Consider the following 16598-nt stretch of genomic DNA (forward strand, 5'->3'; position numbering starts at 1 on the left):
AGAAGTAGGTATTTTCATCCCCATTTTCCAGAAGATGAAATAGGCTCTGAGAGTTTAAATCACTTGCCCAGGGTCCTACAGTCCTTAAATTGTAGTCTCACCCAGGATTCAAACCCTCATCTGCCTAAAGTAAGCTTGGTGCTATATAGTAGTGAGAGTACAAGTTTGAGGTTAAACAGAGGTTGACCTGGAGCGATAATACTGTTGCGGCTGAATTGATTGCTTTAACAAACTCTTCCAGCTGGAGAAGATGCCCTGAAGATGAATAAGCTCAAAGGATGGCACAGGGTGAGAGGATCTGCCTCCCAGGCTCCTGAAGGTGTGCTCAGTTTGCCTCCATCACTAAGAGCCAGTCAACATCCCCCCACTTCCCAGGACAGAGCCCCCTCTTTGAGTGGTTTAGTTTCAGGAGCCTTTCACCAGAGTGGCATATTAACTTTGACCTTATTATGTAATCTTCCAGTCTTAAGGTATCAGAAAAAAAAATAAAATAAAGACAGTTCCACAGGTTCAATGGCAGGAGGTATCCTGAACTGTGAATCCTTGCCTGTGTAAATCAGTTGTGATATCTGTGACTTTTATAAGAGAGATAAAAAAAGCTACCATCAGAAAAAGACAGATATTTTCCTGCATCTGTTCCCTCGATAATGAGGAAAGGAATTCAAGTCAAAGCTTTTTGGTATGGCTTCCAATTCTTTGGACCAAAGGAATTCATCAACTTTGCAGCTTACTGTAAAGATCTTGGAAACTAATGATAGTCATTTCTTAACATTAACAGAAACAACAAAAAGACTTCTGTAAGTGTGTCTGCTGTCCTTTCTGTTAGCACCAAATCAAAAGCAGGTGTTCTTTTTAGGAGTTATTTCATAAGTTTAATTGGTGACAATACCTTCTTACCCTACCACCAGTAAAAGAGCCTCACAGTGTAAACACTTGAAGAAAAAGCACAGAAAGGTGTTTTTTTCTCTTTGCTACTGGAAAAATAAATAAACCTCCAGTCAATATATGGATAGTACTTACGTATACAGTGATGGATCCAAAAAGATCCAGCTAGCAGAGCTTCCTCACCTCTACACTTAACCCATCACTGCCTTTTGTACTTTCCTCAGGGGGAACGTGAGTCAACGCAGGCCAAAGTCACAGGCACGATTAACTGGAGAAATGTATTTTCAGCAAACGGATGACTCCTGTGGTTGGGAGGAGAGGCTGAAATGGATATTGAAGACAAAGTCAATGTTGTATAGAGTTTAATATACCTCCAATAATATGGGTGAAGGCTATCTTTATCAAGTGTGACCTCTTAGCTTCTGTGTTTCCAAGCATGGTGGGCCTTAGTTAGTCACCAGGCTTGGGCTTATCTTCCCTATGGCTAAATCAGCAAAGATTTATGAGGCTCTTGGCCAGAGCAAAGGGGCCAGGGTCTTTGGCCAGCAAATAGAGTGAAACTAACTGGCCCTGCTGGGACTGAATCCACAATCCTGGCCTCATTAACACTACTTGAGCAATTGACCACCAAGAGTAATAAAGCATAGCAAAACAGATACTGATTTATATGACTATAGCCATTTTTCATTAATGTTTTAAAGCTCTATCAATCTTTCTGGTAAAACACGTATGAGAGGCCCTGTTATGTGAGAAAATCCTCAGGCCCAAAACCTCATTTGATAATTTGCCAGAGGGAAAAATAAATGCATGAATTTTGTTTCAATAATCAGATTTTGTCAGGCTTTTTATAAAGAATATGTGTCAAAGGTACAGAATTGCTGAAAGGATAAAAATTAAAAATTTCTAGTTTGGTCTCACAGGTTATTATTATGTGCTGGAAACAGCTGCTGGTGATATGAGCTGTCCAGCGTCTCACATTCAAATGCTGCTGGCTTCCAAGGCTGATTTTGAACGACATGAGCATCCCAAAAGTATATTATTGCTTTGCGGGCACATCACTGAAATTTTAGTAATGGCTGGGGGCTTTCTCCAGGGGTTTAGAAACCTGGGAGGCTGGGCTTTTTCCAATGAGACTGTAGTGGCTGCTACAGCCTCGAAGACCTCAGGGCCAAGTCCTCTAGCTCTCTACGAGGAATGACTGGCTTGGAGAGAGACTCAATTTAAAATACAGGGTGTGGGAGAGCACACCCGATATGTGGGGGCATAGGGAGGGTGGGGAGGGGGTGTTTCAATCTGATGGTTTCCACTGTGCTGTCCTAGAAGCAAGATGGCATAGTGTAAAAAGTACTGAGAAGCATTAGGCTTGGAGTCAGAAAATCCAAGTCTGAATGCCAGCTCTGCTACTTACCAGATGTATACACTTAGACAAGTAACTTAATCTTAGTTTATTCCCTCCCAGATTTGATGGGGGGATGGGGGGACTAACCAAACCCATATCAAAATCCAATATCTGAAATCTGTCTGTCTGTCTGTCCATCCATCTATCTCTATACTAGTTTGTTTTCTTTATACTCTTTCTTTCAATTACCCCGAGGACAAAGACTTCAGCTGTCATATTCAATGATACATCTGCAGATCTGGCTGAATTAAATCCTAAAGTGGTGAAATAATTTGATCACCTGACTACAGCATCGTTATTGGTGAATACTGGGGATATCTTAGAGAATGGAAGAGCTTTTCACATAATTGAACAGCTCACTTTTGCACATGTACCCTAAAGGAAAGCAAGGACCACCAGGAATCCAAGAGAGTGCACTCTCGGTGTTACAGCACTCCTTTCCTACCCCTTTTTGTGGTGAGTCATTTGAGCCATAAAGCAGGTGGTGTCCCATCTCATGTATCTTGATTTCAGTCAAGTGTGTGAAAAAGGCATTTGTAGTCTCCTCATGAACGGCAAAAATTTGGGGCTGCAAAATAATATATTTAGGCAGATTCTTTACCTAGTAAATAATCATTGACCCAAGAAGGTATCCAGTGGTATGGAAAAGATATGCATATCATAATTTAGAGATAATTAGCACTTTGGATAGTGTAATCTAGATTTTAAAATGTCTTAAAGGATCATATTTTGACAGAAATAAATAGAATGAATTATAATAGGAAGAAATATTTTTTAACATTTTTATTGATTTATAATCATTTTACAATGTTGTGTCAAATTCCAGTGTAGAGCACTGGAATTTTTCAGTTATACATGAACATATATACATTGTCACATTCCTTTCTCTGTGAGCTACCATAAGATCTTGTATATGTTTCCCTGTGCTATACAGTATAATCTTGTTTATCTATTCTACAATTTTGAAATCCCAGTCTATCTCTTCCCACACCCCACCCCCTTGGCAACCGCAAATCTGTATTCTATGTCTATGACTCTATAAGAAATTTTTTTTTTAAAGCTGATACTTAAGGACTTGGGCATAACCGAAGTGAGGAAGTCTTGACTTTAGTGGCTCATGCAGGGAGAAAAAAAACAAAACTGTACAGATTCTAGTTAAATGCAGACATAAGGTGTCATTGGTGCTGCTCCAAAGCCAACCCAATATTAGGCTGCATGGACAGACTGTCCAAAACAAGGGAGGAGAGCACTACAATTTAGGAGGAAGAAGACAAAATGGAATGCTTGTAATAAGGTCATCAGAAATGACGTAGGCCTTGGAAACTGTGCTACAGGGGACAGTGAGGGGAAGAGGAATCCTTAGGCAGGAGAAGGGGCAAGTGGGTGGTGGTCACAGAGGTGAGCATAGCAGGTGCACTCCAATATGTGAAGGGTCACAGTGTGCAGTTGGTTTGATTTATTCTAGATAGACTTCAGAAGAGGCACTAGGGCCAAGGTGCAACCTCTGGAAGGAAGCAGTTTGGGTAAAACATAAGGGGAAAAAAGCACATTATTTTTCTTAGCATCTCTGATGTCTAGTAGAAAATGTGGGACTGGAGCCCAGGAAAGAGGCCTTAATAAGGTAGAACCAAGAGAGAGGTCACCCACAAGGAAGCCAAGAAATTGGTTGGGATTTCCAGTGTCCTCTGCCACCATTAGCCCAGAACTGTCACCCATATACCTTCTAGGTTACTCTTCAGCCTAGGTGTACATCTTGTCCTACTGTCCCCTTTCTTGAAAGCTTCTCTTGCCCTGGAACTTCTTGGCCAGCAGAAAGAAGGGGGCGACCTGTATGCTCAGCTTTAGCAAGGACCAACCTGACAGCCCTTCAGTTCCAGAAAGTGACCTAAGGCTGGGTGGGATGTCAGCGGTCCCAGGACCTGGAAGGGATCTCACTGTATACTCTGTTTTGGAGTTCACAGGGCTGGCAACCTAAAATGCAGAATAAGTTTAGAAGATAAGGGGTAGGCAGAGAGAAAGGGTTCTGATGCCACCTGACCTCTGAATTGTGGATGAAATGGGGAAGCTTCCCGAGGTCCAGAGAGGTTACTCATTTCAGCAACAATGTACAATCAAAGGGTTTAGTAAAACATACTGATTGGATTTTCAAGAGGGGAAGGGGCTCTCTTAAGGTGCAGAAAGGGCTATCCAGACAAAGTGGGCAAAGAGAGAGGATTGGTGCCCCAGTTGGCCTTTGTTTGCGAATCGGAGCGGGGTAGGGGCACCCTCTTGTCGCCGCGGGGCGCGCTTCTCCGCTGAGCTTGCGGCACGGCGCGGCGCGGTGCGGTGCGGTGGGAGGCTCCAAGGCCCCCGCCCGGGTCTCCGCGCCGCCCCCGCCCTCTCCGTGCGCCGGGCGCTGCGCTCTCCGCGGGCCCCGTGGCCGCCGCGCACTTGGCTGGGGCGAGAGGCGAGAGGGTAGGCGGGCTGCTTGGTTGGCGTTGGCGCTCTGCAGTGCAGTGGAGTGGTAGCCCAGCTCCCTATGGTCGGGGATTAGCTCGGCGCATCCGAAGCTGAGCCAGGAGCCAGAGGAGGAGGAGGAAGAGGAGGAGGAGGAGGAGCAGGAGAAAGAGCGCAGCAGCAGCGGGCGCACGCCGAGCGGCTGCCGGGGGAGGCAGAGGCGCCGGAGGCTGGGGCACCGCCGACGCCTCGGGAGCCATGGCCGAAGGGGGAGAAGGAGGCGAGGACGAGATCCAGTTTCTGCGGACTGTGAGTCTCCAAGGCGGGGGCGAGGCGGCGGGCAAGTGGGGAGGAGCGCGGAGCCAGGCGAGGAGGGGCTGCGCTGCGCCTCGGTGCCCGATGCGCGGTGCTGGATGCCCGGTGCCCGGCGCGTTCTCCGCACCCTCGGGCTGCAGGGGCGCACCGGCCACCCACCCGCGGAGCCACGAGGGGGCTGCGTGGGAAGGGGCACCTTCTCTTGCCTGTCCCTTCTTCCCCTACCTCCACCCCCACCCTATACCTCCATATCCACCTCTACCGCACTCGGGGCAACTTGCTACTTGATCTGAAACCTTTGATGCCCAAACTTCCAGCCAGGGTTTGCTCGTGGTTGTTCTGACCCGGAGGATCAGAAGTGAAAGATTTCGCCTCCGAGTCGGCCCGCTGTTTCACCCCAACACTCCACCCCAGCTCCCTGCCTCCTCCTCCACGCACTGGGAAACCGCCAGCAGGAACCAGCCGGGCAGGGGCTAGCGTGGGGAACCGGGTCCGAGAAGCGGGCGCAGGCGTTGGGTCCCAGTCCTGGGATTGCTTGGAAGAGAATTCACCCAGCGCTGCCCCTCGAACATTAAGCCCCCAAGCTGGCAGCTGCTGCTAGAGCTTTACTTCACTGCCCCGAGTCTAAGAGCAGTGGCTTCTGCTGCCCGCTTTCCCGAGCCTCGCAGGACAGGGAAACCCCGGTCTCTGGCTCCGCGTCACTCAGGTCCCCTCCCTGGCACCGGAGGGCGCTGCTCCGCCCCAGATTTTAGGGGAAGCGGCGGGGATGGGGGGGGGGTGGAGTCTGTTGTAGCCACAACCACCTTGCCCCTTAGGAGTTAAGATAAAGGTTTTCAAAGCGGACGACCACCAGAAGGGGTAGGGGGAGGCACTGGGGTGCGTCCCAGCTCTGATTTCCGCCAGGTGACCTTGAGCCAGTCGCATAGTCCGCCCTTCCTAGCCTCAGTTTCCTTATGTGTAAACTGAAGAAAATCCAACCAGCGTTTCAGGATTGATAAGGACTAAATGAAATAGTGAATGTCATAATGTTTGTAAACTGTAAATTGCTCTTTAAGTGTTAGATCATTTTATATGCGCTGCCTAGCTCACGGGATTTGGAATTCTTTCTCTCTGTCTCTCCTCTTCAAGTGCCACCTTCAAACCTGGTCTCTGGAGCTCACAACTTAGCTTTTGTCCATCTTTTGCACCATATCCCTCTACTTGAAGTGCTTCCTTACAATCAGTTTCTCTTTCAAACTTGGTTCCTCTGTCAGGGCTGGGACTTGGGTCTCTGTGGGGACCCACTACCCTTATGATACTACCTTCTGATACTACCAAATTATCCATCTCTTCATCCTGGTCCTCATCTCTCACAATACACACGGGACAGTTCCACACTTATGACTCATTAAAGCCCTTTTGTTGTAAATCTGCCTGTTCCCCCCAAAGCCCTGTGAAATCCTTAAGCTTTCCTTCCAACAGGTGTTCTTGTTATTAGGTGGGTGGCAGCTCTGGTACTTCCTACCTTGCGCCTTCCCCAGTCAGTCATTTCTTCTGCCTTTTATTAATGATCTTCTAGGCACTGTTGATTGAAGAAATTCCATTCTGACTGATAGGCTCATTGTTGGACGGATGACCCAGGGGGTCAAGGTGAAGTTCTGGTGGTTGTCCTGAGATCCCCATCCTACGTGTTTCTCTTGGCTTCTGTGACCACCTTGGCTGACATTTCCTCTCCATCACACAGTGGTAACAGGTTTTGGAGGCACCTGTAACCAAGGCTTGCTGTAGAGCAGTGCTTCTTAAACTGTGTCATCGGTGTCCTGCCCCTAAATCAGAGCCCATGGGCTCATTTTAAAGCCCACTCCTGGTCCCCTGTGTGAATCAAGGTGAAGAACCTCTGTTGCAGTGGTACTGTCTGTCAGTTCCATGGCTTCCAGGGAGAGCTGGAAGTAACCGTAGGGGCGAGTGACTCCAAATGTGGCATTGATTCTTTTCCTTCTAGTAATCACCTTAGGCATTTTTTAAATATATTCCTCAGTAACCCTGTGAAGCAGCTTAACTTCATCTTTGGCTTATTGGGGAGAAAATAGGTGGTGAAATTGAGGCATGGGAAATCAGGTGACTTGGCCACGGTTGCCCAGCAGGTTACTGATAATTGTTGTCATATACTGTTAAGTTAAATCCCCACTAGAGCCTAGCATTGAGCATTAGTCCAGAGGTCATAGTCTTAAGAATACACCGAGATGAGAACTGCCGCTTTCGGAGCTGATCCTCTCCCTCTGTATCCATGCGTTAGACAAAATTATTTCTTCAAATCTAATCGATGTAAGTTTTTGATCTGAACAAAATTTTGGCTCTATCTTGCTGCTTTTAAGGAAGTCAAGAATCACAGGGCTGTGCTCTTAGTGGAAATTTTTTACCTTTGAATATGACTGGGTTCGAAGATGTATTTCAGTTTGAACTCCCCCACTTATCTCTACCTTAGAGTTTCTTTTTTTTCCCCAAACAAAATCTTTTAAAGCATTTTGGCCATATGTTAGTCATGCAATTCCTCTTCATCGTAACACTGTCCTGGACCAGAAGGTGGTTGATTTTTGACAATGGAATAGAATCCTGTCTTTGTAACCTTGAACCTTAGAGGATTGCCACTCCAGACCAGAGGCTTTTAAACCTACTTTTTAAAAATAGACCGTAGGCTAGCATTGTGTCGAGGATCCTTGTCAAATTGTTGGTAGTTATGCTGCCCTGTTTATCATGCTAGTGACAAAAATGAAAGCAGCTGGAACTCTCCATGACCTGAAATGGACCAGAATTACTGCAGTAACTACTGTGGGCATGTGTACTGAGGCTTTCGGCACTTGCTAGGTGGGGTGTTCATCCTGGTTGCATCCTCTGATACCTTTGAAGCCCACCCTCTCCTGAGTCAGGGGCAGGTCCCACACAAGGGGTTTGGAAGTGTAAGCGCAGCTTGTTAACTAAATGCTCCTGTATCACAAACTTTAAAATGGCTGTTTAAAACTGCCTGTTCTCTCCTGGCCTTCTGAAGTCACCAGCAGTCATCTAAGTCAACGAGTCAGCTAGACAGATAGACCTAAGAATTTTCTTTAAGGCTACAATTTTTCCTCCCACTGCTGCTGGCAGCGGCATCATCCTCCCTTCCGATTGCTCTTGCTGACGTAGCCAGTGTCACTGACGTGGCTCTGAAGCTGCTCAGAAGCAGATAACCCTGCCAGCCGCTGATCTGAAAGCAAGAAGTTACAGTGAGAAGAGTGACAATTACTCTATCTCCAGACGGCTGGTGGGGTGGCTGGCACTGCATCACGCTCTGAGCGTGCCAAGAAGAAGATGGTTTCTCCCCCTGATTTTTCTCCTCTGGGACTACAGCATCCATTAAAAATGAGAGAAAGAAAAACCTCCAAGCCTCAGCTTATTGTTTTTAAAATACCACAGCCTTCTTGCCAACCCCTTCCCCACCACAAAGTTAACTGAAACAGAACTCAACGTGAGATAGACATTCGTTTCAATTAGTTTCAATTAAAGATTGGTCATAGATGCCTGATTTAGCCCTTCTTGTAGAAGATTGTCCTCCTTCGTCTAAATTTGCAGCTCTCAAGGGACAAGAGAAGGCACTTGGACCAAGAATCAAGACTGCTCCTGTGGTCTTGGGCTCCTTCCTACAGGATGACTAGGACAAATCCCTGAATTTGAGCTGTGGCACTGACCTGAGCTCATGTCTGTCCAGAGCACATCATCCCAGGTTGGGGTGACAGTGAACTTTCCCCGGGTGGTTTATGGATTCCTGCTTGCCTCTGGCCTCCGCTGAGTCAATTTACATAACAGCGCCCTGATGCCAATGTCGTGCGTGCTTTTGGTAGCTTTCCTTTGGGGAGGCAGAGGGAGGGGGTGGGCGCGAATGACTTCTTCCTTCAGCAGTACATTGGCTTGGGTGACAGTGAGTGGTGACGGAGGGAGTGCTAGAATGCAGACCCAGCACCAGGTGTATGTTGTTGGAGAGCAGGGCTGAGCTCTCCTGCAGAATTAGGTTTGATGGTTCAAATGGCAAAACTCAGAATATTCTCACACTCTGCATCTCCCCATATCACTTCCCATTTTCTTGGTCTCTTTTCCTTTGGCTTCAGAGAGCTGATCTTATTAAGGAACTTTATCAGAGTAGCTGGACACCTAATACCCCTCCTTTCCAGGGAAATGCCTATGGTGGATGTGAGAAGGAAGCCAGGTCCTTCTCACAGAAATTAACTGCGTCAGAAAGGTCACATCAGCACTGGGGTGGGGTCGGGGGGTCGGTGGGAGGGAGCTTCTGTCTCCGAGGTACTGATTGCCCATGACGAGGATTGTCCTGAGGGACTGTAAGCTGCCAAGCTCCTGGGAATGAGGTGATGGTGACTGTGAGCTTGGAAACATTTGGAATGTATTGTAGCCAGTGTAAGAGCAGTGAGACCAAGAACAGGTCTGCAGTTGAATAAGGCGTGTCTGGTGTCTGCATATTTTTTTCTGATGCTGATACGATCGTTAAGCAGAATGAGGACACTTCAGTGAAACACGTTTATTTAAACAATTCTTTATTACTTTTTCACCATTGATTTAGAGAAAAAACAAATCTACTTCTTGGGTTCATTAGGGTTGATCCAAAGGGGAAAATGTTGAAAAAGAAAGAGTGGGCGGAATTTATTTTGAAGGCACAATACTCTGATAATTATTTTTAAGAATTTGTATTTGAATAGATCTTATTGGGTTTATTTGTCTGCATGTTTATTTGCCTCTTCTGCTTGTTTTGTGATCAGCTGTTTTCACTGCTTCCCAGGAAGGATTTTATTGTCTCATCATTTGACTCTTTACCTTACTACTTAATGTTTATTTTAGAAGCGACTGGCTCCATCATTTTCTAATTGACTTCCATCCTCCTTCATGATTCTCACCAATCTCTTGTGTGGGTCCAGGAAGTCCTGTGTCTTCAGAAACCAATACTCTGGCTCATTTCCCACAATCCCACATCCATATAAACCCTTCTTTATTAGCTCTGTCTTTAAGCTACCCTTAATACAAGATTTATCCAGTAGAGGGGGAATGAGGTAGTAAAAAAAATTGAACTTAGAGGCAGGAATTCTTATTTCCAGCCGTCGCTCACTGTGACCTTGAATGAGTCCCTAAAGAAAATGAAGGTTTCCCCCACTGTATGAAGAGGTAGAAAGTGCTCTAACAGCTTCACGGAAGTGTCATGAGAGGAAACAGCAATGCCAACAATACACTAAGAGAAGAGGGTGTGCTTCGTGTGGTGGTATACTTGTGTTCTTGTTCTCCTGCATGAGGAAGTCAACCCTGCTTGTGACTAGATCTTGTTGAAAACACATTTTCCCCTTCCTCCAATATGCTCTCTGCCACAGGTCCTCCCCTTCATCCCAGAGTCGTTAGACGGTCTCCAATGTTGGTCCAGTCCCGGTGTATTTGGGAAATGACTTGACTAAAGCAAACGCCAGCTTCTCTGCATCTATTTGACTAAAAGACTTGTTTGAGAAGGCAAGTCATTTGCTGCAAGAGCCTTCAGAAGCCCGGGTAGTCCCCCAGGATTCCAGCCACCAAACGGAACATTCAGAGTTCTTTTTTGTCTTCTTAGAAAATGACCAATGCTCCTTATTTCCCATTGGACAACCTTTTCTTATTGATTCCCACATCTCTTCCTTTCAAAGCTATCCCTCCCGTGTCCTCCCTCCTGCTTCTTTTCTTAACCCCTCCTCTCCCCCTCTGGGACCAGCTTTCCTCTAAAGCTAACCCTGCTTCTCCTCCCAGGGATTTTGCTGCTTCATTCACATCTGTGTGGAGAGTCAGGGCCTTTGAAAAGTTCCTTTTGGCTGCCCCTGGAGGAAGCAGATGCTTCTGCGGTGGGATCTCAGCCAATGCTGAGCCGGCAGAGTACCACTTCTCCCCAGGGAGCCACGTCGGGTCCTCCGGCTTCAGGCTGGCGTCCTCTCAGCCATCTTCTTGTTTGCAAGCCTGTGGGGTATTTTCGGGACAAAGACATATCCAGCCACCGCAGCTTCCTTTGCTTCAGTGAGTTTTGCCATCATAGCACCTCTTCGACTCAGAGCAAGGGAAGAAAAAGTGCTGGCACCTTCATCCTCATCCTGCTGAAGGAATGGGCCTGGCAAGGTGCCGAGTTTGGTTTTTTCCCCTCCTGATGTCATTTCTGATTCCTGATTGTCTGAAAACGAAGTTCAGATCAGCTCCGAGACTGACGATGCATTATGCCAACATAGAAGAGCCATGCCTCCTCTCCTCACATACATTTCTTCCCTCCTCCAGCTCAGAGCATATTGCTAACTCTACAGGAATCCTCTGGGCTTTTGTCCTGTTAGGTGGGACAAGGCCTTACAAGCAGGAGAGACTGAGGCACGAGGCCTTGTTTTCCTGTTTGTGTTTTCTTTTTCTTTCACCCTCCCTCTCCTTAGCCAGTCAACTCCTCATTAATTTCAGGTCTCTCCACCCCAAACCCAGGCCTGTCTACTCAAGGAGATCTTATTTTATTGGATTCAGTGCTCAAGAAAGACAGCAAACATTATATCCTAAAACCAGATCACAAAGAGATTCAGAAATTTCACTCGACATGAGCCATCCCCTCTGGGGTGACAGCTGCTCACTGCTGCTTACTTTTCCCGGTGCCAAGGAGGCAGGAGAGAGCTCTGGAGACAGAGCTGCTGCCGCCTGTGCAGAATCTTACAGGCTGCTGAGTTTCATGGATGTGCAGTTTTATGCCATAGGAACCGACCAGTGTGATGAGCAAGGCAACACGGCTTGCAGGAAAGTGTAAGAATGAAAATCTGAGTTGGTGACTGTGTCAGTGTGACCCAGGTGCATGAGGCCATCCTTCTCCTTGGTCTGCCTCTGGGATAAGGCATCAACTCAAGATATCCCATCTGTGAAAATGCGGAAATGCAAAATTGTTAGCTCAGCGGGTACCATTAATGGTTAGCATCATCAACAGCTGAGCAGAGCCAGTTTCTGAAGGGATAGGAATTGGTGAAACACGAGAGCACTAAGGAGCATTCCTGAGAAGGGCAAGCCTGGGTGAGCACCATGCTGGTTCTGGTTCCTTGGTACTGAGGAAGCAGAGAGGCCTCAGGGCATGGAAGTCTGAGTGGGGTGGGGGTGGCACAGAGACTACATCTTTATCTACTTATGACCTCTGATCGGAGGAGAAGAATCCTTGAGCTTCGTGGGAGAAAGCAGCCAGCCTCCTTTCAGGCATTGGGAGGATAGCTATTTGCAGCCAGGACCGGTTCTCATAAATACTTTGTTCTCAGCAACTCAGAATCAGAGACAGCAGTTAGAAGAGGAAAGTCTCGGATTTTTATAGGATGAGGTGACTCTCCATCAGCGTGAGCACTAAGGCACCCCCTTCCTGAAGTAGAAATGTGTTCAAGCAACAGAACTCCATTGTCAGTTATCATCTTTGGTGATACGCTGCTCATCGTTATCCCAAGGAAATGCTTAAAGTCCCTGAAACCAGCTTAGAACAATTCCTACTGAAAAAAAAAAAAAAAAAAAAAGGGAGGGGGGAATACTAAGGGGAGCCACCTATCGCCCAGTGGAGCAAATAGGAAAGGCTCTTACTGGAAGGTTCGTGCTTCTCAAACACACCAGTGAATGCCTGGCATTCACTCTCTGATGATTTCACAGTTGAATTCTCTAATGGGCCTGAACAAAGAGAGCAAGTCAGTGGGACTACAGGAAGAAATGGAAAGTTCTCCATCAATGGCACATAAATGTCCACAGCGTAAGAAGTATTGATTGGGACTGCTGCACTCTATGCCGTGGACCAGGTCCAGACTGTAAATAACACTGGGGCAGAAAGAGGGATCCAGTTGGCCACAACTTTGCATTGAACCAAAAGCTGGATCCAAGAGGTCAAATCAAAATAGGGCAGCAAATTCTGGCAGAGTGTGAGCCCCTCACAAGCCCCTTCATCTCTATCACCCGGGACACACAGCTGTTGTTCTGAACTAGAGCAGTAGTTCACCCCTAGTCAGCCTCTCTTCTGTCCATGCTGGCAAGAAAAAAGAAATCCAAGAATAAACCGTAGTGATGTCTTGAGCAAATCTCATTTCTTTGCAAGAGGGATTTTAAGATGAAAAACATAACAGAACGTACCAGTCAAGTGGGTAAACTCAGAGTGAAAGCATTTGCTTTATTTGGTGACGTTTCCATCACCAAATACTTAGAGGATTGTCTGCCCTTCCCTGGATTTTAGTTCATCCATGTTTTAAAAATTTGGATTCTTTTTTATTGGAGTATAGTCAGTTTACAATATTGTGTCAATTTTTGGTGTACAGCACAATACTTCGGCCATACATATACATACCTGTATTCATTTTCATAGTCTTTTTCATTATAGGTTGCTACAAGATACTGAATATAATTCCCTGTGCTATACAGTATAAACTTGTTTATCTGTTTTATATATAGTAGTTAGTATCTGCAAATCTCAAACTCCCAATTTATCCCTTCCTATCTTCTTCCCCCCAGTAACCATAAGTTTGTTTTCGCTGTCTGTGAGTCTGTTTCTGTTTTGTAAATAAGTTCATTTGTGCCTTTTTTTTTTTTTTAGGTTCCACAAATAAACAATATCATATGGTATTTTTCTTTCTCTTCCTGGCTTATTTCACTTAGAATGACGATCTCCAGGTCCATCCATGTTGCTGCAAATGACATTATTTTATTCTTTTTTATGGCTGAGTAGTATTCCATTGTATGTATGTACCACATCTTCTTTATCCATTCACCTGTCGATGCACATTTAGGTTGCTTCCAGTCTTGGCTATTTTAAATAATACTGCTGTGAACATTGGCATGCATGTGTCTTTTCAAATTAGAGTTTTCTTTGGATGTATGCCCAGGAGTGGGATTTGTCCATCCATTTTGAAAACATGGCAATAGTGAACATATCTCGGCAATGCCTTGAAAATAGGAGTGAAGAGATTCTGAGTCTCCTCCAGGAGAATTAGTTATGTGTATATGGAGGGAGTAACTCGGAATAAAAGATGTTTAGTTGCCCCATTGCCTGAAAAGTTTCCTGTGAACCTCAAGTGTTGGCCAGAGATAATAAAGTCCAGGTACCAGAGGTCTTAAATTCAATCTGCTCCAAATCCCTAAGTACCTGTAGATCGGAGGACTCACTTTTAAACACACTGGGGGCCAGGCAGGTAACTAGACGTCTGCATCAGGCTTTATTTGCAAAGAGAGGAGGGCTTGCTCTGCACATTCAAGTAAAATTCTTAAACACTGCTGGCCAAGCGAAACATATCCGCAGCAAGACCCTGAGCTGCCTGCCAGTTTGCGGCCATGGATGAACCCTCGGGTTCTGAGTGAATGCACTGCCTGGAATGCATGAATGTATTTATGAGTAGAATCAGACTCACAATACACATCAAGGTCCCTGGATGAAAATGTCAACACAAAAGACAATGTTTCATCTGTCACAGTGTGTGTGAGAGAGAGATTGGCAGGCAGACAGATTAGTAGGCTTAATAAATGATACATTTGATCATCAAAATGAATTCTAATTGTGCTTTGCTTTAAACGCCCTTTAAATTGTCATAGAGATGTAGATATCATGAAATGTAAAGTCAGCAGGGTCTCCTGTCAACATTTATTGACCATCTACTCTGCCGGGCCCTGACAGGTGACTGGGAGTTAACGCAGATGAATAAGACATCTTAATGTTCCCTGGGGGTCAAGAGGGAGCCCCGTTGTGTTTTAAGGTGGCAATGACACCAGTCACTTCAGCTGCCTTTTATAACGTTTAATTTAGCTTTCCATACTTCCATGGTACAAAAATGTTCTTATTAAAATGTATGCCCTTGGGGGAAGTTTTTTAACTTCTGTGCCTGTTCCCTCATGGGTTAAATGAGAGTAAGAACAGTAGGTGTCTCAAAGGGTTGTTGTGAGGATTAAACGAGTTAATCCATGTTAGGTGTTTAGAAGTGTGCCCGACATATAGTAAGTCCTCTGTAAATACTAGTTATCAATATTGTCTCAACAAACAGTGTGCAACATGGATGTTAGTCACACTAGCTACTCCAAATGTCATTGCATATTTTATTTATTTTTTGCGGGGGTAGGAGGGGGTTTAAACAACAGAAATTTATTTTCTCACAGTTCCGGAAGCTGGAGTCCAAGCCCATGTGTGAGGAGTGTTGGTTTCTCCTGAGGCCTCTCTCCTTAGCTTGCAAATCACCCTTCTTTTATTGCCTCTTTTTTTTTTATTGGACTATAGTCAGTTTACGATGTTGTATCAATTTCTGGTGTATAGCATAATGTTTCAGTCATACATACACATAATATGGTCGTTTTCATTATAGGTTACTACAAGATATTGAATATAATTCTCTGTGCTATACAGAGAAACTTGTTGTTTATCTATTTTATATATAGTAGTCAGTATCTGCAAATCTCGAGCTCCCAATTTATCCCTTCCCACCTCCTTTCCCCTCTGGTAACCATAAGTTTTCTATGTCTGTGTATCTGTTTCTGTTTTGTAAGTAAGTTTATTTGTGTCCTTTTTTTTTTTATGATTCCACATATGAGTGATGTCACATGGTATTTTTCTTATCATGGGGTCACCTCTGTGCACACATACCCTTGGTCTCTTTCTCTTCTTGTGAGGACACCAGTTATACTGGATTGGGAGCCCAGCCTAATGGCTTATTTTATTTCAATTACCTCTTTAAAGACCTTATTTCCAAATATGGTTACATTCTGAGTTACTGGGGGTTGGGACATCAACATGTGAATTTGGAGGGGACACAATTCAGCCCACAACGCAGACCATAAGCACAGATGAGTTATTTTTCCTAATCTTGAAAATAATAGCACCCACATTCATTTTATAGTTGAAAAGTTCAAAGAGACAATATGCTGTGATTCTTCCATGGTCTGGATAGCCGACATTTTGCTGAACTGTAACATGACCAGGCCTTGTGAGTGGAGAAGAGCCTGGAACGGACATGGCTCCAAGTGCCCAGACTGAAAGGTCAGTCCACTCTGCACAACCTCTTGATGCAAATGCTGATTGACTTTCCCTGCGGCAATTTTGGATTACCCATATCAGTGAATGGGCAACATGGTTTGCAGAATCCTAAACACAAGCAACTCATTGTCCTTGGTTTGGGGAGTTTTTTTTTGTTTTGTTTTCTTTTTCCTCAGTGTATGTATGGAAATTTGCCTTTCAGGGGATTCGCTGTATTTTCAGCAGTACAGGGTCATCCCATTGTAAAGATATGGCTATGCTTCCTGCTTGACTCCTCGTATCTGCAGATGCGAAGCCTGGAACTAAAGTAAAGCTGGATTCTTGCTATCTTGCTACGTGCTTCAGTGTCCTCTCCTCTTAAGATCCTGCTGTAGGCAGCAGCCCTAGCTTCTGATTCTTCTCTCTCCCTTCTGTATCAATTACTGTTCCCATTTCCCCTCTCTGCTTTCCATAGGATTAAATTAGATGGTGTTGATTATTTAATCCCTATTAAGAATTGTCTCTTCCCTGGATGAGAGTAGATGTCTACCTAGTTAAAATTCT

General features: G+C 45.3%; 1 protein-coding gene across 1 annotated transcript in view; it reads left to right on the forward strand.

The window, feature by feature from the left end:
* Positions 1–4661: 4661 nt before the first annotated feature.
* The window catches only part of RYR3 (ryanodine receptor 3), a 499145-nt gene continuing 487208 nt past the window's right edge, over positions 4662–16598 (forward strand). The window contains exon 1 of the mRNA XM_031453356.2: positions 4662–5029. Coding sequence (XP_031309216.1) covers positions 4979–5029 — 51 coding nt within the window. The 5' untranslated portion in view covers positions 4662–4978. The remainder of the gene's footprint in view (positions 5030–16598) is intronic.

This window comes from Camelus dromedarius, chromosome 5, assembly GCF_036321535.1.
Source record: "Camelus dromedarius isolate mCamDro1 chromosome 5, mCamDro1.pat, whole genome shotgun sequence".
Lineage (NCBI taxonomy): Eukaryota > Metazoa > Chordata > Mammalia > Artiodactyla > Camelidae > Camelus > Camelus dromedarius.